Here is a 22690-nt window from a genome sequence, read left to right as displayed (position 1 = left end):
TCCCAGCGTGCACCGCGCGGCCGCTGTGGCGTGCCTCCGTGTCGGGGCGAGGAGGAGGAGGAGGAGGAGGAGGAGGAAGATGGTGGCAGCGGGAGGATGGAGTCAGGTGAGGGGCGGCGGGGGGTGGGCGCCGCTGAGGTGAATGCGGGGGACTGGGGGAAATTGGGGGAGCTGGGGAGAACTGGGGGGGAACTGAGGGGGCTGTGGGAACTGGGGGGCACTGGGAAGACTGTGAAGGGACTGGGGGGGGGGGTAAGGGAACTGGGGGGGCCTGGGAGGGACTGGGGGAACTGGGGGGGCTGGGGGTAACTGGTGAGACTGGGAGAGACTGGGGGGGACTGGGAGGGACTGGGGGTATTAGGGAAACTGGGGGGGATTGGGAGAAACTGAGAAGGACTGGGGAGACTGGGAGGGACTGGGGGTCACTGGTGCTGGCTTGTACACAAGCGCCCCCCCCCCGTGCTCGCCTGGCGATGCGCTGCCTATACCACATATGTGTGCCTGGACTTGCAGAGCAAATGATCGCCGTTGCTTTCGCTTTCCACTTACAATTTTTTAGCAGCATTTTAAGGTTGTTATCTAAAAGATAACCATCAAAGGCCTCTTTCGCTCTTCCACCAAATGCTGCTTTAATTATCTAAAAAAAAACAGCCTTCCTTCAGTACTGTCAGTTATCCCCTGTTACTCTACAGCCAGCAACAGATCTGAAGTTGAATACCCTTTTTTTTTCCCTGAAGTGTTTCCAGTCTCTGGCTAGGAAAGCAAAACCCAGCCCCGCTAACACTTTTCACATGCTTCCCATTAAGCACGGGGACGTAATCGCTCTGAGCAGCACCGCATGTACATCTATCACAGACACACCAGCCTGGACGCCTGCAGTCCTCCCTTTCCTCATTTCCCTGGGTTACATCTTCCCCTCGCTGCAGTAATCCTGAACTTCTGCTGCCGGCTTCAGTCAGGCTGCTTGTGATCACGGTGTCAGCCATGTTATTCTCTCAGAAGTTGCTGAGGAGCAACATATAAACCAGCCAAGTCATTGGATAGCTCAGCTGTCAAGGGAAAGTGTAAACACAGCTGGCAGCAGGGTTCAGAGGATCCAAAGGCTGCGAAGCTGCAATAGCTCAGTCTAAGAACTCAAAGGTGTGCATGAAAGGAGGAGGGGATGGATTGGGGGTTGAATGTTCCTGTATTCCTGTTCAGTTTTATCTAGGTATGAAAACCAGATCACTATTTTGTCAGACTACTTAGAAGAATTTCCAGAAACTGATGAGCCGGTGTGGATTCTAGGAAGGCAACACCACCTAAATGCAGGTATCTGTAAAATTCATCTGTAAAATCTGTACAGCGTTCACAGATAGAGCAGCAGCTCCTGATTTCCTTCCATTCCTTAAATGTCTCATGAGAGAAGCTTTTTTTTTTCCCCTATAAACAAGAAACCAAGTACGAATAATGGTATTCCTCCTAATATGACATCAGAACTTTACTGTCCGTCATAGTTCATGCAAAGAGATCATACTTAGGGCAGAAACTATCTGGTCACTTCTTACCTTCAGATGTTTAATGATTTAAATAGACAACAAAACTTTGAGGAAATATCTGGTATTGCTAACGTTATTTTCTCTGGGGGGGTGCTGTATGCAGTCTGCTATCTGCAATTAAAGTGAGATTTGAAAATAATAATAGTAATAATAATAGTAAAACTGGGGCACGTACTGTATTTTGCTAAAGAGAAACACATTGCCTAACGGTCACTGCAGGGTGATGTATTTATACATCATACACAAATCAGGTTTCAGAAATTGGTTTTGTTTCTTGGGGATGGGACAGGGGCACAGTCCCATGTTACCTGTCAGAGGCAGTGGCCATTGATGCAGCCTTGGTATGAGGACATCCGAGGGTGCCGTGTCCAGCTTGGGCTGGCTGAACGATGCCTTGAAATGGGCAGTGGGTCTGAGCAGCAGGTCAGATCCTTAAGAAACCTTTGAGAGCCTTTGGGAGAATTCTTTAAGCACATTTATTAGAAAAAATAAATTAAACTTAATATTATTAATCTTTTCTAGAAATGACATTGTGTTGGGTTTGGAGGTAATGCCTAATTCTGTGTTGTTTTGCACGTAGAAATTCTTCACCTTAACTCGCTTTACCAGTTCTTTCCTGAGGACATAGTTCTCCGTTGTTGTTTCAGTCAAACTGGACGTAGTCATCCCAAACACCTTTTCAAGCTTCATTGCCTAATAATTATTTCATTTATAATAATTCAACTTTAATTATAAGTCCACAAAAGCTCTCAGGTTTTAACAGCTAAAAGATATTTTAAGTATTAAATATCTTCTATGTACAAGCTAACAGGAGGCTTCCATGCACTCTGTATACTGACTATGTAGGGAAAGCTAGAATTCTCCAGCTTTAAAAGTTTGTTTTAATGATTTCTTTCCTTTTAAAAATATTCCAGATAAATCTAAGTTATTGTTGGATATAAGTGCTCGTCTGTGGTTTACGTATAGAAGAAAGTTTTCGCCTATCGGTGAGTATACGGCAGATCTACTGCCTTGTTCTAAATTAAATAGCAAGATAAGTGATGGCGTCGTAGGCTGGGAAGGTATTTCTAGAGTATTAGAACATTTTGAGCATCATTTTAACTGTTTATGCAAACACGAAGATTATTAAGATCAGTGTTTATTTATGTCTGTACATAATCAGGTCATCGTGTTGTATAGCATGCAGTAAATCGTTTGTGAATGTTGCTTGAAGAATGAAGAGTAAGTCAGCTCCACAAGGAATAAATGAATTTTGTTTATTTGTGCAATGTAGAGATTAGAATTAGACCAACACCACGGAACCAAAAAGTCTTGCTCTGTGCCTTTTATCTGTAGGACAGTGCATGGAGGCTTCAACAGCCCTAGCTATTTTCTAGCACACTGAAATGTCCTCCATGGTGCTGCACCCAGTTGAAAGCCTGTACTGACTGTGATGAACTTTCCCAACAGGAGGCACGGGTCCTTCGTCGGACGCTGGCTGGGGATGTATGCTGCGATGCGGGCAGATGATGCTGGCCCAAGCACTGATCTGCAGACACTTAGGGAGAGGTGAGTGCTGGTCCTGAGGGAACTTTGTATTGTCTGCAGACACTTCTTCGTAGTACTCCATTAAAAGCACAAAGCTGAATTTATTAGTGAGACTTTCTTTGATGCCCTGGTAACAGTTCCTAAAGAATTAATTCTTGTCCAGCTGGGTGAAATCATCTCAGCCTTAAGCAGAGAAATAGGCGTAGAAGGAGAACAAATGGGGAATCCTGTTGCCGTTACTTTATAAACCTTTTATTGTAACTCCCAAGTTAAGGCCAAGGGAAAACCTGCCACCATGAGACAGAGCTCTTACCCTTCTCTTCACTGCTCACCTGTCACCTGCAGGAGGTCCAAACCCCCCGGTGCAAGCTCTTAAGCCTCTATCAGCCTGTCACATCCCAGGATGCTGCCAGTTCAGCGTTTGGACTTCCTGTATGGATCTTATATTTTTATTTATGGGTGCTTACAAATCCAACAAGGTCTAAACACAGCCTGTAGTTTTAAATAATCTCGAAAGCTCATAGATACTGGAATAGCTATCAATGCTCACCATGATTGGTCGGAATATGTTTGCAGTCAACATCTTTGTTTTATTTTTCCTGTTTTTACAATCTAGCCTATGATGATAAAGGGCAGCTTGATAATAAATAACAAGCTTTGGATTCTAGGAGCTCTAAACAACATGTAAATATTAGAGATGAATCGAGATGTCTTTTAACATCTCATTGTAAGGCTTTCTACTCTCTAGACATTTGATCAGTATAATGAAAACATCACCATTTTTTATTCTCTATCAATTTTTCCTTTCAGATTGGCAATGGGAAAAACACAAAAAACAACCAGAAGAGTATCACAGAATCCTACGATGCTTTCTCGACAGGAAGGATTGCTGTTATTCAATCCACCAGATGGGTAAGAACAAACATAAACTTTCAGGTTTTTTCCACTGCAATTTCTACTGTGTTGAATCACTAATTTGCAATATATTAATTCATAATTTAAAAAAGTGGATATGAAGCCAATGTATATGCTTATATAAAAATAAAAATGTATGCAGATGCGTGCAAAGTCTAGTAGCACAGAAACATTCACTGAGACCTAAATAAAGCCATGTACTAGAATCTAGCTCTTGATAAACGATGTAAGCCTTGGGTACCAGTCAGTAATGTTAGAATAGACAGTCTTGTAGCTTATTGCTGTCATTAGTAATAAAGGGCACTAACATTTGTAATTCTCATTATAGTTTAGAAATCTTTTGTTTATTAAAGAAACTAGCACTCATTAAGTTTTGAAAAGAGCATAGATTGAGAAAATAATTGTTATTGCTAAATACAGATTGCAGTTACTCTAGAATGTTTGGCAGTCATGGTATTTACTGTATATTGTTACCACATTCTTTATGGTCTCGTTTTCCTTTGATTTTGTGTACATGTGTCTTTTTTTTCACCATATAAACAGCACAGATGGGTGTTGGAGAGGGGAAGTCAATTGGAGAATGGTTTGGACCAAATACAGTTGCTCAAGTACTAAAGTAAGTGAGATCATACCAGTCTCATTCAGAACATGCTCCCCTGGGGCAGCCACGATAAGGCCCAGGCAGCGTTTTGAAGGCTGCATCTCCCACTGTCCCACAGTCAGGAATGTACTTGCCATCTGTTTACAAGTGCAGCATGGAATATGATGATGCTAAAGCTCGGTGTGCAGGTACTGAGTTGGGAATGGGTGAGCTCTAAATTTTAATAAAGGAAGAGCCTGGGAAAAAGAAACTGCAGGAAGGTCTCTCCTGCTATGCCGTCTGCGTGCCCTCACCAGTCACACCACAGATTCCTTTCTGCACAGTGGCCCAGCTCTGGCAGGTCAAGAGTGCCACCGTGTAGGTCAGAGTGGTGGTGTGAAACATCAGAGGGAAGCCACCTCGGCTGAGCTGCAGTTCCTCCCTTTCTGAGCAAGGCTTCTGTATAAAGATGGGCAGCTCCTCATAGTCTGGGAGCCACACTTAAAGGAACTGAAGCTGCTCGGTTCTCCAGAGGTACGTGGAGGTGTCTTACCTCATGCAGAGGCTAGGCTACAGGTCCTGCGAGCTCAGCAACAAGTCTTTGACACCCTGGAACAGGCACATGATCTGAAGAGGGAGGGGAGCTGAAGCATGCCCGGGACTCCAGATCTCTCATGGCCAAGTTTTTCATGGTGTAGCGCTCACACCCAGTTCTTTCTGGCTTATTTTAAACAGCTAATTTTGCCTGTGCAGCTTGAGTGTAGCTCCCTTCCCCAAAGGTTTGGATTTTACAGAAGTAGACATAAACCTGTGTGCTGCTGTCTCCCACCTAAGTTTTAGCGCCCCAAGCCCTTAGCTGATTTAGCTTTTAATGCCCCATTTCTGCTGTGCATTCAGGCTCAAGCAGAAGTAATTCCACTGAATTCAGTGGAACTTCTTAAGCAAAAAGTAATGTGCAAAACTGGCATAGGATTTTTTTTTTCTTTTCCAGACGATAAAAGACACAATTGGGCAAGAACCCATTGCAGAGACTGTTAAGTGCAATAAAAAGTAATAAACTTAATGATGTGGTTGAGCTGTTACTATCACTGCAGCTGGCAATAAGGCAAAACAGTTTGCACATGGTACAGTGCTTATGTTTTTCCTGGTACCACTCAGTACCTATTTTTCTAAAGATACCAAACATTTAATATTTAAACTTTTGTTTTTCTTACATGGAGACTTTAAAAAAATGGAGGAAGTATGTTTTTTTCTTAAGAAAAAAAAACACAAAACATTTAAAAAAATCATCCAATTGTTCTGAGTGTAAAGCTACCCTTTTGATCCAACTAGTTTACATTAATTAGTACCTTAATGTTTTCTAGGAAGCTTGCTTTATTTGATGAATGGAATTCATTAGCAGTTTATGTATCTATGGACAATACGGTGGTCATTGAAGACATCAGTAAGTGAAACATCAGTTTTCTGGTAACAGTTTCTGATTTGATTCCATTTGCCAGAACATATCTAAACATGAACAAATACTTGGGGGCCATTCGTCTTGCCAGGGTAAGAAAAGGGAACAAGGACATACAAACTCAGTTGTTTTTTGGTCCCTGATGCCAACTTTGTGCTCCCATCATTGGATGTGAAGAGCTCCTTGAAGAATTTCTGCTGTCGTCATTTCTGCCATTTCATTTTTATGGCGCTTTATGGGCAAAGCTTGACAGTATTAATAACATTAATAGTACGTGTCACTGCAGTCTTAAATTGGCATCCCCCAATCGTTTATCTAACGTCTCACTTGAACATGCCAGCACATACTGTCTGCTAGAATTACTTCTACTAAATAGCTGTAATTGCCATGCCCTGCTCGTTTTGTCTTGGGTGCCCTATAAAGATCTCTGGCAAACTAGCTTAATTCACTACTGAGAGGAAGATCTGCTTTGTGTTCCTCTGTGCATTGACTGATTTCTGGTTTTATTCCCGCAGAAAAAATGTGCTGGTCCCCTCCTCAGAGCAGCAGTGCGTCCCACAGCAGTGCACATTTGCACAGAAGTGCTCTTGGCCGAAACAAGAACACAGCAGGACTCTGCGCAGGCTGGAAACCCCTCTTGCTTATTATACCTCTACGACTAGGGATAAATCACATAAATCCAGTATATATTGATGCATTTAAAGTAAGGTTTTCTTTCAATTCAGTGCTTGTTACTGTCAAATAAGTTCGGGTATCTGTGATGTCAGTAAACAAATGAATTACAATTTCCTTTATTCCTTTTGAACTCCTAGGAATGCTTTAAGATGCCACAGTCTTTGGGAGCATTAGGAGGGAAACCAAATAATGCCTATTATTTCATAGGATTTTTAGGTAAGGAACAAAGAAACTTATTCCAAATGCGGAGGTGATCAAAAGAGAACATTTTTTGAAGGGGAAATAGTAAGGAGATTAAGCATGAACCTCTAGAACTAAAGAAAAATGAGAATAGAACAAAATAAATGAAGAAACATATCTAAAATACTTCAGAAACTGTATGATATGATCCTTAGCAGGAGCAGAAAGTTAACAGCAAAGCTAGATGTAAAAATAAGTGATGACATAAACAAGAGCAACATACTAAGAATAGCTGATAGCATTTGACAAGTGTGTTGGTCAAATGTCACTTTTATTTTCTTGTATTTCAAAACTTTTTCTGATAGCACTTCTTTTTCACCTTCTTGCATATCTTCTTTTATCAAGTATTGCTCTAATTAACTTAAAATGCATTCCTTCAGATTTCACCCCAGTTTGGGCCAAAATTTTGCAACCCTATTTTGTTTTGTTAAACCTAACCTGTTCTAGTTAGGCTTTGTTGTTCCAATTTCTGAATGAATGCCTAACGGGATTACGGATTGCATCTGTGAACATCCTGTACCTTTTAATCTGTGCAACGTTAGGGATTGTAACACTTGAGATTTAAAAAAAAATGTACTGGATCTCACATGGAAAAAGAGAAGTATGTGACAGAATGTAACCAACCAAAAAATTGCAGTAAAAGGTCGCAATAGGAAGTTATACTAAATACCCCGTGGGAAACATCGTGTCTAAACCTCCTGCTTCTCTTAAAGACTCCCTAGCTGGAAAGTCTAGATAATATTGACTGCGATGGCAAGCTGATTTCTATTTTACTGTTCTGAACCAAGTGCTTATTAACGTCACTTGCTTCTTTTTAACATACGCATTTTACCCATCCAGGCAATGAGCTGATCTATTTGGACCCTCACACCACTCAAAGCTTTGTAGATTCAGAAGAAAATGGCACAGTTGACGATGAGAGTTTCCACTGCCAGGAAGCCCCGCACAGAATGAAGATCATGAATTTGGACCCTTCAGTAGCTTTAGTAGGTGTCAGGAAACCTTGAATGCGTATACTTCATCTCAAAGTAATGCCTCTCTGTATTGGTAAGGGCAGGCACGCATCTCCTTGAACAGACCCAAGATCACAAAGCTGTCTTCTGTGATCAACACACAATAGTTTGTACGTAACTACATAGAGTACACGAATCTTAGGGCAAGTGGGGAACTGTCTGTACTGTAGGTAGCTCACTTCATTTTCTTTACTGGGCAGCTTTTACTTCTTTCAAGAGGCATTATAATGGTCAGAGCAAGGAACTGAAACAGGTTTACTTGTTTTATTCTATCACTACTTTATGTTTGGTCACCTCTAGACAAGTTACTTCAGCTTACTTTATATCATAATTTAAAGATGTTTAAGTAAGTGGAATTATTTGTAGAATTCACCCCAAATGTCACAGGGGTACCGTGGTATTTGAAAAAATTGGATCTGATCCCATGCCGGTATCCTGTGATTGGGATATTGGCAGTTGTCACCGGTGGGATGTGTTTCTAAAGCTTTAATCTGTAAAGATACCAGTATCTTTCATTCATTCACACACCAGTTTTTTAATACTGCTGCTTTTTAGAAAGTATTTTCTTCATTTTCTTTTTAAATACTTACTTAACTATGTAACTGTGCAAAATGTGGACTGATGTGGTGAGACAGACAAAATCATAATGAAGAGCAATATTTTCAGTATAGATACCAGAGTGGAGATGTTCCTTAGGTGGTCCATCATCTAAGAGGTTGCAGCTTCTGCTGATACCTGGACTGTAGGAACCGGGTGGCGCTCCATGGAGCACACGGGAGCTGCTGCTATTTGTTGGTTGACTATTTCGTTAGGGTTTGCAGGGCCTTGTTCTCCCCTCGGGTTCTCTCCCAGGAGCTGCCACATATTTTGAGTCTTATATTTAGTGATCATACGGGGTATTAGAGTATCAGAGGTCAAACTGCCTTACCTGCTGGTACCACGTACTTACCATCTCCAACGGTAAAACTCTGTGTGTTTGTTTTTTCCCCTCAGGGCTTCTTTTGCAAAGAAGAATGTGATTTTGATAACTGGTGCACTCTTGTACAAAAGGTAAGAGTGGGAACTTAGCATCTTGATTTGTTCCTTATAAAGTCTTACTGTCTGTTTCTTGTAAAATGGAACTTCCCCTTGCGTTTTCCTTTGTATACAAATTGTATGAGCCATAGAGAAGAACGAATTAAAGCATCAGGGTAAGACAGGACTACGGAATTGCTAATCAGAAATTGTTCAGCCCTTTACCAGCCACAGACCCGGCCAGTTGGAAAACCTTGAAGGGTTTCTTAGCACTACTATGTTATTGGGGGACACTTGCTTTTAACTTCTAATTCTTACTAAATGACTAAGTTTTAACTGCCATATTGTAGTGACTTCTTATAAATGAGTTGCTTCCTGATCCTTTTTTATTGTTTGACATAACATATTGCGTGTTCTAGACTGTTAGTCCCTGGTATCTTGAAGATCTGATTCTATAAGTGCTAAAGGTCTCTAGCTCCTGCTGATCTAGGGAGAACAGAAGGTGCTGGCTGCCACAGGAAACAGACTTGAGGATATTTCTGCATGCAGGTGTTAATCTAAGCAACAGACATCTGAATGTCAAGTACCATCAACCTCTAAAGGCATTTATTAAAAAAAAATCAGCTAAGGAAAACAGCTTGTAAATAACTGAAATACAGGACAGGAGGTAACATCTCTTTGAAGAGGAATAGCATTTGGCTTCAGGAACAAATTTTCTCCTGACCAAAACCTGTCCTTCAAAATCTGTTTTTTTTTTGAGGAGCTGATAGATCTGTCTTTTGTGCTATTGATCAACAGAAAACTTGAGAAGAGAGAGTTCTATGCGAGTAACTTTCTTTTAAAAAGCAGAAAATATTGTACATTCCTGGTGTGCTTGCTACATGTAAGCAAAATTACAGGTGTGTAGATACCAAAGCTAATTATAAGACTGATAATTTGTAGTACAGTTCAAGAGATCTGTCTTCCAGATGTGTTTTTAACTAGGGAAGCATTACAGAGACCACGGTGCATGGATTTCACAGGATGGCTGCATAAAGCCTTTTTTTTCCTGATGGACATACATACATAATTAAAAAATGTTTTCAGTTAAGCAGACACGTTTTGTGTTTGAAGCTTCTCCTGAGCCATCTTTTAAAATGAAAGTATTCTGTCTTCAGGAGATTCTAAAGCAGCAGAGTCTACGGATGTTTGAGCTGGTCCAGAAGCACCCACCACACTGGCCTCCTTTCATACCTCCAACAAAACCAGAAGTGACAACCACAGGAGCAGGTAAGGCACTGATTAAAAGCACAGTTGTGCAATGTAATGTTCCTCGTTAGCAAAGTAAAGAATAATCACAGGTAGAGTAACTATCCTTTGTAAGTGTCAAGCAATATATATCAGGCATGTATCCAAACAAGCCATACAATTGCTAGCACAGATTTTTTTTCACTCTTACAAAATAATTTTCTGGAATGCGTCTTTCGATATTTTTTTTCAAGTAAACAAAATCAGGCATGTCTTTAGAAGCATTTTTTTCTTTATCTTTTAATTTTTTTACAGAACTCATTGAATCTACTGACAAGCTATTTGAATTGGAAGAAGAATTTGAAATCCTGAGTGTGTGAAGGAAACTGTGGTGACTCTTCTGAGTATTGAGTATATTGGTAATATTATTGCATTGACTTAAACAGCCATGTTAGCCCCAAAGTGCCTGAAGTTATGGATAACAGAGCACAGAAACCCAGTAGTATCCAAAACTCCAACGGCAGTTTAACACACAAGCTTCCCCGGATGGAAAGGCAGTAAGAGATCTTGTGATAAGATGCTTAAAGGGAATCTCTTTTTAATGTATCTTACCTGAAGACAAACAGGCCTTTGAGATTAAGGCAAAACTACGTGTATCACTGGGCACTATGTTTGGAGAAAGGGATAACCCAAATGGATATTTCTTGCTCTCATATAATAATGCAATAGTTTAATTCTTAAAGCAAAACAGTCTTCAGTTAAGGAGGATGTTTACTTCTGTTCCCTCCTGTGGGCTGCATCATAGGAAAAATACATTGTCTTGTTTAAAAGATCGACTGGATCAGGAGAAAATTGTTTCCGTGTTAAATATTTTAACATGTATTTGAGCAACCAGACTATTACAAAAATGTTTCTGTAAAAGGAACTATGTCTAATGTATACATTTTGCAATAGCCTTCCTGTTTCTGGGAGACCTCAAGAGGAACAGGAGACTCAAGTAGTTGATACAGATCACAACCACTGTTACCGTTATGGAATATTTCACCTTGACCTTAAAATTCAAATTATTAAAACTTAGGTGATTTCTTTCAGAGTTAAAATGAGTCAAAGGTGGTTTAACTGTACCTTATTTATTTTAATATAGATTTACACAAGTTTCTCTGTTACAGCACTTTATCTGTGCATCTAATAAATTTCTTAAGCTTTTCTTAGGTTGTATGCTGCTATGTTTTGTTAATTTGTGTGAACTAAATATAAACCAGGTTATCTTAAAACTTAATATATAAGCGTACACAGATTACTGAGTTGTTGCTCTTTGACTTTTTGCCTTTTGAAATCTGTTTTGGTAGAAGTGCCTTAACTCTACAGGTTTATCAGAACACGCTGGGCAGTTTTATTTCTAAGGCAGAGCATCTCTCTAGCAGCCATAAGAAAAACAGTTCAGAATAAAGAAAGGCAAAGATTTTTAATCCGTGCTAAAGTTCCTTTTCACTACCAGACAGTCCCACTTGTGGTCATTTTGTCATGCTAGTGTAATGAACATGAATTGCAGACTTTCATCTTCACCAATAAATGACAGCATAGAGAAATACTGAATACTGTCTCCTCTCACTCACACCTCTCGATCAGGGCCAGTGTTTTTTCAAACAAAAGAGTTAACGAGATCCTCTTTAATCTTGTTTAATGTTTATTAACTACAGTTTGGAAACCACAAATGTAGAAAGAAATATAATTTTCTTCCTTCTCTCTCCAGGGATTAGCTGCATGGTTTTTGAGGAGATTCAAGAACTCTTCAGGGCCAAGCCCTCCGCATGCAGCAAAAGCTTGTGAGGCCCTGCAGACTTCTTGAAGAAGTGTTCCTGGTTGGGGTAACCAGACTTCTGAAAATAGGGCTGCTGGAAGAATGCCTGGTGATAGGAATTCACACCCTCGGTACCTGACTGAGAATAGCGTATGTGTAAACAGAGCAGGAACAGGCTGGGTTTGTTGAACTTGACGGAAGGTTGGGTATTGGTATCAACAGAGCCAGCTTACTGCAAGAGAGGTAGTTCCCTAAAGATACTGGCACTTAAAATGCATAAAGCTCTGATACTGGAAAAAAAAATAATAATCAAAACACACATTTGCATGCATCCATGTTCAAAAATAAAACCAAGTCCCTGTTGGAGTTTCCCAGAGTTAATTTCAGAAATTTTCAAAAAACTGTGAGCTTTACTGGGTGCAGACAGTTTTTTTAAGTTGCATTTGCTTAAACCAAGATGCACATACCGTATGATCTGTCTGTGCTAGGACAGCTAAGAAGTAGATGAGATACTGTGCACAAAAGGATTGTCACTCAGGAGTGTTAAAATGCCTTAAAAATATTTGCAAAATACATCCAAAGCAGTTGCAGGTCTTTCAGAAGTAGGAATATGTTAAAGGAAAGACTAAACCGTGATTCAGCTCTTAAATAAGCAGAGCTCTCTGACCCTGATCTGGAAAGGTAACATCACATTATGCATATAAATAATCTACAAAATCCTAGTTATGCAAAATCCAAATCCAAAAACCACTGTTTGGGTTGGAAGGGTTGTGACCTTATCGATCACCTTGTTCAAATTCCTCCAAGGTAAAAACATTACCTGCTTAAAACTAAGCACTTTCTTAAATCGTTTGCTGGATAGAGCTAGAGCTCTAAAACCTAGTAAAGAAGTAACACTTTAAAATAATGTCTCGGTCTTGTATTAGTAGTAATTTTCTGAAATGAAATATCTTTACAATCTTTATGCCAAGGTGATAGTGTATTTTCAAGGCACTTCTTTTAAATGTCATGGAATGTCAGTTTACAAGGATTTTTCGTATGCTTCCCTCTAGAAAGAAAGATGGGTAACAGCTTTCGCCCAACGAAATGAATTCATGATATACATTACGTTCACTTGCTTTTTTCATGGCTTTCCCTCAAAATATGTAAGGATGATACAGTTAGTAACATTTCTCTTTAATTATGCCCTGAAAGTAACTGGGACTGCTTAACAGTGCATACAACAGAAATACAGTTTTTTAAACTGACAGAAATAAAGCCTAGAAGAAGAAGAATACAATGGATCGTGGCTGCAGAAGTAAAAATGTACACCTCATAACTGCTTTCTTCTGTGTTTGCATAAGCCTGCGTGCTATTTAGTAAGCCTCTACTTTTTAAATACACACAGCTTGAATAATTAGAAGATAACTGTGCCAAGGCTACCTCAGAAAGAAGATTTATGTTCATAATAATGAAGGGTTTCTGCCTGCACACAGATAAGCACAAACCCTGAAGCAGACATTTTACCTGGAATATATCTCAACAGAAAGCTATGAAGAATGCTAGGGGTGTTTTGGATTCCACATCAAAAGGTGTATTTTTCACTGGGAGAGCTCTTATAAGTCAACCATGGATATGAGCCTGGATTACAGTTGATCACCTATCAAAAAGCCAAAGAACGTCCCATCTGTTGAACGAGCAAAGCAAAACAAATTCATCTTTTGACTCCTAATGAAGTCAGTTATCAACCATTAATGTTTAAGGCATTGATGCTAAGTCGTCTACAATGCATTATAAATTCTAGCTAGTTCTGTATTTCATAGGAGAATGAGTCTTCATTCCCATACACTAGGCCAAATACTGTTTGCAAAGACACCATAAAGCGTAACTTCTGAGAAGTCTCTCTTGATGGCTGGTGTGTGCCTTGGACAGAGGAGTGGTATAACACGAGACAGCAGTTAGTCTTCAGTCTGAATAAGGAACTCGCAGAGGCTTTCTGAGGTAGCCATAAATGAGGAAAAATAACCCAAACAACATTAAAGTAAAAGCATAGCACCATGTTCCAAAAAACAGGTTTCAGAGCACTGGTCTTCCCTTCTCTGCGTGCAGACTCCTGGACTCAACCCTTGATTTTTGTGGAATTCTGGCTGTCTTGATGAATTCATTGAGCACGCACAAAACCAGTTTGAATTTATCCTTCTTCACATCAGTGCTACCTACTCTTAGGTAACGAGTTATTTTTGTGCGTTTTTGTTACAAGTTTTTCATGCACACCTGGCAGCGGCTCACCCTTGTTCGAAGCTGTCCTGCTTTCAGGGTTTCTGAGGGAGGGGCACTGACAAACTGCTGTGACTGTTCGACGGTCGTGAGCCAGAAGCTGTATTTGTTTGCAAAGTAATGGCACGTCCCCCTGGCACCGTTGCATTCAATGAATGGAGTAGCGCGGAAATCCTCCAGGCAAGAACCAGGTGAGACGAGGGACTGACCTCCACCTTCTGCACCAGCAGCTGTGTGCTAAATAAAGATGTTTATTTAAATGAGTTCAAAGGAACAAAATGAGGTGAACAGGGCAGTAACTCAAGTTCTGTTGCTGAAAGGAGTAAAACTGGCAACCAGCTTTATACCTTGGCTATCTGTAACTGGGTTTGGAATCGGGGCTAGAGGTGAAGAAGCAAAGGAAGGTACTTAGGCTGAGCATACAGCCCTGCCATAAAGGAAATCAACTCGCAGACTGGGAGACAATAATGCTGACTTAGTTTTCCACCAACCTCACACTGATGGGCTTCTAAGAGAGCACAACAAAATATTGTCCCAATAGAGAGGGGATTAAGACAACACTGTAGCTTAATTGGTGTTTCTGCATTTAAAGGTTTGAAGCACAACGAGTACCTGTGGCAATGCAGAACTACTGCTGCAGTTTCACTACTGGACTTGAAGCTACAGAACAGCCCTGCATACAGTTTCCTGTATAACCCAGAGAATTCAGCCTCAGTGACCTAATCTCAAAGAGGAGATCCAAACAGGTTTAAAGCTTCCTTTGCATCAGCAGTGGTATCCTTACCATGAGGAAGGAGTATCCTATCCAGAGGCTGCGCCAACCGAGGGGACACTGGGGGATGGTGATATCCTGGCTGTGCACGGCCACAGCCTGCGAGGGCGCTTCACAGACTGAGCAGCGGCTGATGTATTGGGGGATCTGCGTGCTGTCCACCGGCATCATGGGGATGGGAGCAGTGGTGGAGAGCCAGTAGGACTTGTCGTTTCGGCTGGCGTAGTAGCACACTTCGTTGATGTTGCAGTAAATAAAAGGCATGGTGCTGAAGCGAGGCAAACAGGAGCCAGCAAAACCTGGAAGAATTGGAGCAGCAGTCACACCAAGCAGCTGCCAAGTGTTCAAACTCATACACACCAGTGAGGAGTGGCAGAACACAGCACAAATAACATTTGCTTCCAGCACAGATTTTGGCCAAGAAGACTTCCTCCACCACAACTTCCAGCAGTACCCACGGAAATTGCTCATCAGAAATGGGATTCTGGCCTACATCGTTTATGCCTGAGAGAAGACTGTCAACTCACCAAGATCCTGGTTGTGTGATTTTTCCTGCCCCTCCACATACAGTAAGCTGTAGCCATCCCAGAGCTTGTTCATTCCTATGGGGCAAGGTGGGATTTGGTCTGACTGGCTGTGCTTCACTAATGTGTACCCAACGCCCACGCTCCGACCCGGCATTCCCGGCAAACCAAGCGAGCCTGGCTTTCCAGCGACACCTGCAAGACAGAAGAGGAATCACTAACAGGCAATATGGACATCAGCTGGCTCTGTACCTCATTTTGGCATTGCTGTCCTAGTGTTTATGTCAGCGTTGTATAAAGAAGAGGCCCAATTTTGATGGTTGTATGACCGACTAGATGCACCAGTTCTAAAAGCAGCCGTTTCACAATAGCACCCACCCATTTCCTACCTCACTTCATTTTCTGTCTTTCCCCAAAAAACTCTAGTACCACAGAGTTAGCACATATCTCATGGTACAGAAATTCTGAGGATCTCAAAGCACCAACCAAAACCTAAAAAATTCATTTTCACTCTAGTACTCTTCATGGTAATATTCTTTTGACACAGCAAGGCCAAAAGCCATACAAATCTGTGGCAGAATCCAAAGCTTCTCTCTCTCACAGTGCCTCTACCACCCAGCCCTGATAGCTATGAATACCATCTTGCTGTTTCAGACCTTCAAGGTGGCTCCTACACGCACAAAACATTCAAACGAGAAGATGTTCACAGTTGTACCTAGCTCAACATCAGCAGCGGTAGACAATGACGTGACATAACCCTCCTCACTGAGAATTAAATTTATTTCACTGCAGATACAGGACAGAAGGTCATGTACATCCCTCAGTCTTCCTAAAGTAATTCATTTGGTGTTGGGGAAGATTTCTTCAGAACCTGGGGGCAAACAGAATTCTACTGATTGTTTTTTTTCCCCAAATCATATAATTACCTTCAAATCCCTGTGGTCCTGGGGTACCCACAGGTCCTGGATCCCCAACGATGCCAGGCGATCCAGGTAAACCATCACGTCCTTTCAGACCAGATCTGCCTGGCAGACCTTTTGTACCTGAAATTAAACACAATTACTATCGTTATTTCTTCACACTAACACCGTCAGTCCTACAGCTACAGTCACAAAGAGAAATAGGTTATAAATTTGTTGTCACTGGCCATGCTGGGAGCTCACTCAAACAGCTGTAGTTACAAACCCCTAACTCCATACAGGGATTCCTCTGGGAAACAGATGGGTGTAGATTTGACCAACTTCTGTAATGACTGAGCATTAAGGGTATCATTAGATTTCCCCATTTCTCTTTGCACTGCTCCAAAGAGCCTGGCACCTGATCACCTTACCAACAGCATTAACAAAGGCTTTCTCAGATTTGACTCCCTGCACGTTTAATTCACTTGAGGACCTGATGACAACAGTCAGGATCCAACACAGATCCATTCACTGTGGCGGGGCTTAGGACAGCATTTAGGGGAAGGACTGATGCTCACTGAGGTTCCCCATCTAGGAGTTTTCATGAATAAAGGAGAATATGAACCTTTTAAAACTGGATAAATGGCAGCGTTAAGAAAAGCATCACTGGCACTTGCTGAGCCCTAGGAGATTCCTGGTGCAGGACAAAGCCATTTTGCCAAATGATACAAACTGCAGTGGTGCTGGCTGAAGTTCCCAGCACCTCTCCAGCTACAGCATTTTACTGACAATACAAACAATTCTTCACTTTCAGGACGACTCCACCTGTTAGTACCAAAGCTGGCATCACACCAGCTCTACCACATGCTGCTGCTCCTAATTCTGGAAGCTTAATTCAAAAACTATCAAAGTGCAGGAAAATCATTTATCAAGCACATCCTAATACTAATAAAACATGACATTGGTATGTATTTTGCTGGAATTATTTCCATTACTAGAAAAACCTGTAAACCTTCCTAATGCATTGAGAAAGGTGTTTTTCTTCCAGAAGGCAGCATTTCAGTGATCTGAGTGTGTTTTTACCTGGTTTTCCAACCGGGCCTTGGAACCCAGGATCTCCATCAAAGCCAGGCACACCATCAATCCCTGGCAGACCAGGTAAGCCTGCAGGGGCTGTGACTTCTTCTGGCTGTGGGGTTATACCTGGAGCCCCTGGTCGGCCAGGGAGACCTGCACACAGCGTAAATGACAGTGTAAGTACTTCAGGAAAAGGTTAACAGCTTTGATGATAATACAAAGGGGATGCATTTTAAATTAAAGCTGCCTTGGTACATCAGCATTGGGTATCCCTCTGAAAAGTGATACGTCAAGTTCTTTGTAATTTATGTCAGTCTCTAGGAAACCAAGAAGCCCCCAAACAAGCCTATTTCGGGAGCTCTGAAATTTTCCCCCACCCAAACCTTTTGCAACAAAGTACAGTGTCCCAAATTCTCTGGCACTCACCTCGACGGCCCATTTCACCTTTCAGGCCAGGGTAACCAGGATCCCCTGGAGGCCCATCTTTACCTGGCATCCCCATAAGTCCAGGCTCACCTCTTACACCTGCAAAGACACACAGCTGAAGACCTCAGAGGCTAAGCATGGGGTCCTGGTTCTGACCCACAGCTGAGGCACTGAGGAACACACTAAGGGCAGCAATGAGAACACCATTTCAGTTCTGAGACAGAGGGGACCGTGACCCTTCCGGAGCTCTGTGCCCATTTTGATGCCCAGAATGGCTGCAGAGCCTCAAGACAAGAATTTCCACTGCTACATAATTACACGTTATGGGGAGAACTCTTCCCCTTCCATGGGGTAACCCAGGGAAAGTGTTTGAGGAGCATACATGCACTCTATTTGGAATTCACCTCCATGCACAGCACAGAGCAATGGGGAGTTGCCAGCCTATGCAGACAGACAGCATACCAGCTTCTCCTGGCAATGGTTCTCCATCCTTTCCTGTCTTTTGAGCTGTGCAGTCCCTTTGAAACCTTGCTGTTAGAGACCTTGTTTGCAGCTGCCCTCTGGTTTCGTTTGGTAGAGACCAAAGGGAGAGCAACATGCTTCCTGCCTTAGCTCAGAGCAAGATCCCTTTAACTCCTACAATCCTCTCAGCCTCTTTGGGAGACCTAAATCCACCACGCTGTGCCTCTAAGCACACACATCGGTGCGATGGTCCTCTAGAAACAGCATCTCCAGTCCTTGCCTAGATAAGGGCAGTGAGGCTGGTGAGGGGTCTGGAGAACAAGGCTTACGAGGAGCGGCTGAGGGAGCTGGGGTTGTTCAGCCTGGAGAAGAGGAGGCTCAGGGGCGACCTTATCGCACTCCACAGGTACCTGAAGGGAGGCTGTAGCGAGGTGGGGGTTGGTCTATTCTCCCACGTGCCTGGTGACAGGACGAGGGGGAATGGGCTAAAGTTGCGCCAGGGGAGGTTTAGGTTGGATATTAGGAAGAACTTCTTTACTGAAAGGGTTGTTAGTGTAGTGGGTTTATGTGGCAAGGTTTTGGTAGCAGGGGGCCATAGGGGTGGCTTCTGTGAGAAGGATCTAGAAGCTGCCCCATGTTTGGTAAGGGCCCCACTGCTGACCAGAACTGAGCCAATAAGTGATGTTGTTTGCGCCTATGTGAGAGCAGATTTAAGACAGGGAAAAAAAAACGCTGCGCCACACAGCAGCTGGGAGAGTGAGAGGAGTGAGGAACAGCCTTGCAGGCGCCACGCTCAGTGAAGAAGGAGGGGGAGAGGTGCTCCAGGCGCCGGAGCAGAAGTCCCCTGCGGCCTGTGGTGAGGCCCATGGTGAAGCAGGCTGTCCCCCTGCAGCCCATGGAGTACCACGGTGGAGCAGGGTTCCACGCTGCAGCCTGTGGAGGAGACCAGGGTGGAGCAGGTGGACCTGCACCGACGGAGACTGCGGCCTGTGGAAGACCCCTGCCGGAGCAGATTCTGGGCTGGACCTGCAGCCTGTGGAGAGGAGCCCAGGCAGGAGCAGGTGACCTGGCAGGAGCTGCTGCCCGTGGGGGACCCAGGTTGGAGCAGTTTGCTCCCGAGGGATGGACCCCGTGGTACGGACCCATATCTGGAGCAGTTCTTGAAGAGCTGCTGCCAGTGGGAAGCCCACGCTGGATCAGTTCAGCAAGGACTGCATCCCGTGGGTGGGACCCCACGGCACAGGGGACCAGAGTGATCGAGAAGGAGCGGCAGAAAAGAATTTATATAGACTGACCATAACCCCCATTCCCCCGTTCCCTGCACCGCTCGGGGGGAGGAGGTGGAAGAGGGTGGATGGGGGGGGAAGGTGCTTTTGGTTTCTTTCCTTTGTTTCTCACTTCTCTAGCTCGTTAGTAATAGGCAATAAATCTTACCATCTCCCTATGCTGAGTCTGTTTTGCCCATCACAATAATTACTGCACGATCTCCTCGTCCTTATCTCAACCCTTGAGCCCCTTTCATCGTATTTTCTCCCTGTTCCTCTTTGAGGAGGGGGAGTGAGAGAGCGGTTGTGGTGGAGCTTGGTCACCCACCCAAGCAAAACCATCACACTGGAATAGGCTGCCCAGGGAAGTGGTTGAGTCACCATCCCTGGAGGTCTTTAAAAGACGTTTAGATGTAGAGCTTAGGGATATGGCTTAGTGGAGGACTTGTTAGTGTTAGGTCAGAGGTTGGACTCGGTGATCGTGGAGGTCTCTTCCAACCTAGATGATTCTGTGATTTTCTAAAAGAGAACCACACATGTGAATGGGTAGTTGTATCCAACAAACTCAGCAATTGCATGTGGGCATCTACCCAGAAAAAACAAACAAACAAACAAACAAACAAACAAAGTAAGAAGATCAAAATAAATAAATCATGAGGGAGACACTGACTAGCACCTGGAGCTGGCCTCACTTTACTACTTTTACTGCCAGTAGGTGAAACCTGCATGGACCAAAAGGAAAGATGCAAACTCAGCTGAGCTCACACCTGAACGAGGATTTGTTTCAAAGCAAATCACACTAGAGCTATTCACTCCATCAAGGTGACAGCTGCCAAACCACACCCAGACCTTTTTCAAGGCAAGATTACCTTTGAATCCAGACACTCCAGGGAGCCCGATTGGACCAGTGGGTCCCACATCGCCCTTAATGCCTCGCAAGCCAAGCACACCAGGGAAACCTGGATTGCCTGTGTCACCTTGGTCAGAAGCTGGTCCAGGGGGCCCTCGTGGTCCTGGAGGACCTGGAGGACCTAGAGACAACACAGGTAATTAGCACAATCTCCTTTTGGGGCAGAGCAAACATTGTTGCTAACCCTAAGAAGTCATTCTAAGGGACAGTCACTGTGTGTCTGTATTTCCAGGGTTGTCCTCCTCCCAAAGGAAAAGAACCAGGCCCTACTTGCTTATGTAAACATAGGTACCAGCAACCTTTAAATCTTTTAAATCTTTTTAGACAAGGCTGTGAGGTGATGAACGTGCACCAATGCCGTCACGACAAATCTTTGGAACTACACTTGCTGCTGACGTTAGGACAAGTGCTCCCTACGTACCTCTGAGTAGCAGTGAAGCTTTGCTGCCTGCCTCCCAGCTCACACAGAATACTTCTAAACTTCTCTAAGAGCTTATTAGGTTACAGCTCTCTGGGAGCTTATAGGTTACAACCGTAGAAACCACAGTCTAATATGGAGCTGGTCTCCAAATGTAGACATAATGCGTTGGAGCAAAGCATCTATCTTACTGCCTGAGCCTCTCTTCAGTATAACAATAGGTGAAATGCATATGGAGCAGGGAGCTTTAATAATGGGCTACATCAAATCCAGATTCAGCAGCAGGAATTGAAAACAGAGCTCTTTATTCTCAAACCCTGATCTAAAAAATAGATGATTAAGGTGACGCTACTCGAAGTCATTTATATCCCCCCAGACCCAGAGTTCTTCAAAGGAAGCATAAAGAAACAGAAATCCTCTTAGCTGGTTCACTCTCCATACCTGAGCTCCCATCAAGTCCTGGATGGCCAGCATCCCCAGGCCTCCCACGTATATCAGAAGGAAGAGAAACGCCAGGAGTTCCTGGCAAGCCTGGCAGTCCCACAGGACCTGGGGGACCTAGAACAAGAAATACAAAGCGTGAGAGCGCATCCCCAGCTCTTCCATCACCCTCACTGACATGGTCAGAAGTAGTGGCTGAGCAGTATTCATACCGAGGAGAACAAACAGACATCTCACTACCTGTGGGGAACAAAATTCAATATACTCTTGTTCAGGGGAGGTACAGACACCGTAATAACCATGTAACCAACTGTTTCTCAACTATATGGCCACATCACAGATTGAATATTTACCTGTCAAACTACTGCCTATTTCTGTGACCTTAGGAGTTCTCCTTGGTAATTCCTCTAACTGTGCAAACCCACTAACCTGAGCTGCAACACATTCCAACAGCCTTCCAGAGCATCAGTGTTTACCCATGTCTCCTGATGAGCCTTTTGGTCCCGGAAATCCTAGAGCACCTCTACCCAAGCCTGGAGAACCTTCTTCACCCTTCACACCTGGGAGACCTGCAGGGCCTTTCAGTCCAACTTCACTCAGACCTAATTAAAGACAGTTAAAGAAAGTAAGAGAGCTTATTCAAACAATTTACTAGCAGTTAAATCATTACACAAGCAGACTTGCAATAAGAAATTAACCATTTACCACCCTCTTTGCTGTTTTCAGTAGAGCAGCAGAAAGAGGTCTGGTGCCTGCTGTGCTACTCTGTGCAGAGTGAATTTGATCTGCAAAGTGCTGAGAGAGAAGCATAGCACCGTTCAGGACTTCCCACAGGCTTTTGCATAAGGATGTGAAGAATTTGCTCATGCTTCTTAAAAGGAGAATTTGCTCATGTACATACAATATTTTTATATTTTTTCTTCATACTATGATTAAATCCAGAACTGGGTAAAATGGAGCAATTTTGTGAGGAACGTTGCTCTCATGAGAGACCAATGTAGGCATCTCCCCAGCTATGAAGCTTCTACTATGTGTTTCCTTTACCTGGTGTTCCAGGAGACCCTTTTGTGCCTGGCAAGCCATTCAGACCATTTAAACCTGGAAATCCATGAAACCCTGAAGAGACATTGAGAACACTTACATAAGTGAGCAAATAAGCAAATAATTTAGTTAGGCAGAAATGCATAGATGCTTCATGGAGACTACAACAGGTGTGAGAAACATGACATGGGGGAACACAGAATGTAAAGCTTC

General features: G+C 43.1%; 2 protein-coding genes across 5 annotated transcripts in view; one reads left to right on the top strand and one right to left on the bottom strand.

Moving 5' to 3' along the window:
• Positions 1–22: 22 nt before the first annotated feature.
• Positions 23–11393, top strand: ATG4A (autophagy related 4A cysteine peptidase). Of its 3 annotated transcripts, none has more exons than XM_035324654.1 (13): positions 23–106; positions 1201–1311; positions 2453–2524; positions 2988–3086; positions 3876–3977; positions 4524–4596; positions 5925–6004; positions 6532–6719; positions 6829–6907; positions 7772–7917; positions 8938–8994; positions 10116–10227; positions 10501–11393. In XM_035324654.1, the coding sequence occupies exons 1-13, from the start codon at positions 97–99 to the stop codon at positions 10563–10565; spliced, it is 1194 nt and encodes a 397-aa protein (XP_035180545.1). In that variant the 5' UTR covers positions 23–96; the 3' UTR covers positions 10566–11393. The 3 variants fall into 3 exon arrangements, with proteins under 3 accessions (XP_035180545.1, XP_035180546.1, XP_035180547.1); XM_035324655.1 differs by having other exon boundaries at positions 34–106; positions 1240–1311; XM_035324656.1 differs by having other exon boundaries at positions 65–106; positions 1211–1311.
• The window catches only part of COL4A6 (collagen type IV alpha 6 chain), a 132975-nt gene continuing 121185 nt past the window's right edge, over positions 10901–22690 (bottom strand). For both annotated transcript variants that reach the window (XM_035324641.1, XM_035324642.1), the window contains 10 exons: positions 22481–22552; positions 21913–22038; positions 21437–21553; positions 20537–20698; positions 17941–18039; positions 17521–17667; positions 16465–16581; positions 15542–15733; positions 15027–15313; positions 10901–14479 (listed from right to left, as the gene is read on the bottom strand). In XM_035324641.1, coding sequence (XP_035180532.1) covers positions 14219–14479; positions 15027–15313; positions 15542–15733; positions 16465–16581; positions 17521–17667; positions 17941–18039; positions 20537–20698; positions 21437–21553; positions 21913–22038; positions 22481–22552 — 1580 coding nt within the window. In that variant the 3' untranslated portion in view covers positions 10901–14218. The remainder of the gene's footprint in view (positions 14480–15026; positions 15314–15541; positions 15734–16464; positions 16582–17520; positions 17668–17940; positions 18040–20536; positions 20699–21436; positions 21554–21912; positions 22039–22480; positions 22553–22690) is intronic.

Source organism: Oxyura jamaicensis, chromosome 4 (assembly GCF_011077185.1).
Source record: "Oxyura jamaicensis isolate SHBP4307 breed ruddy duck chromosome 4, BPBGC_Ojam_1.0, whole genome shotgun sequence".
NCBI lineage: Eukaryota > Metazoa > Chordata > Aves > Anseriformes > Anatidae > Oxyura > Oxyura jamaicensis.
This window is presented reverse-complemented; position numbering and strand designations above follow the sequence as displayed.